General features: G+C 57.0%; 1 protein-coding gene across 1 annotated transcript in view; it reads left to right on the forward strand.

The window, feature by feature from the left end:
* The window catches only part of LOC119586980, a gene marked incomplete in the record, with an annotated part of 81,895 nt that overhangs the window by 67,273 nt on the left and 14,394 nt on the right, over positions 1–228 (forward strand). Inside the window, 1 exon segment of the mRNA XM_037935722.1 lies at positions 14–188. Coding sequence (XP_037791650.1) covers positions 14–188 — 175 coding nt within the window.

Genomic DNA, 228 nt, shown 5'->3' on the forward strand with positions numbered 1-228 from the left:
TCCCCCCAACCAGTTCGCCAAGCGCCTGTACCTCCGCGCGAGTCGGGCCGTGCAGGGCTTCACAGACCGCGTCGCCGAGTGGCTCAAGCGCAAGTGGCAGGCGGTCTACGACAACTACAAGCCTCACATCCTTCGCACGTTCGACAACGTGGAAACTCAGGCTTGGATCTTCGCGGAGAATCTTATGGGTAAGTTTTGTTGCTGTTGGTGTTTGTTATTGTTTGGGCT

The sequence above is a fragment of the Penaeus monodon genome, chromosome 22 (assembly GCF_015228065.2).
Source record: "Penaeus monodon isolate SGIC_2016 chromosome 22, NSTDA_Pmon_1, whole genome shotgun sequence".
In the NCBI taxonomy this organism is placed as follows: Eukaryota; Metazoa; Arthropoda; class Malacostraca; order Decapoda; family Penaeidae; genus Penaeus; species Penaeus monodon.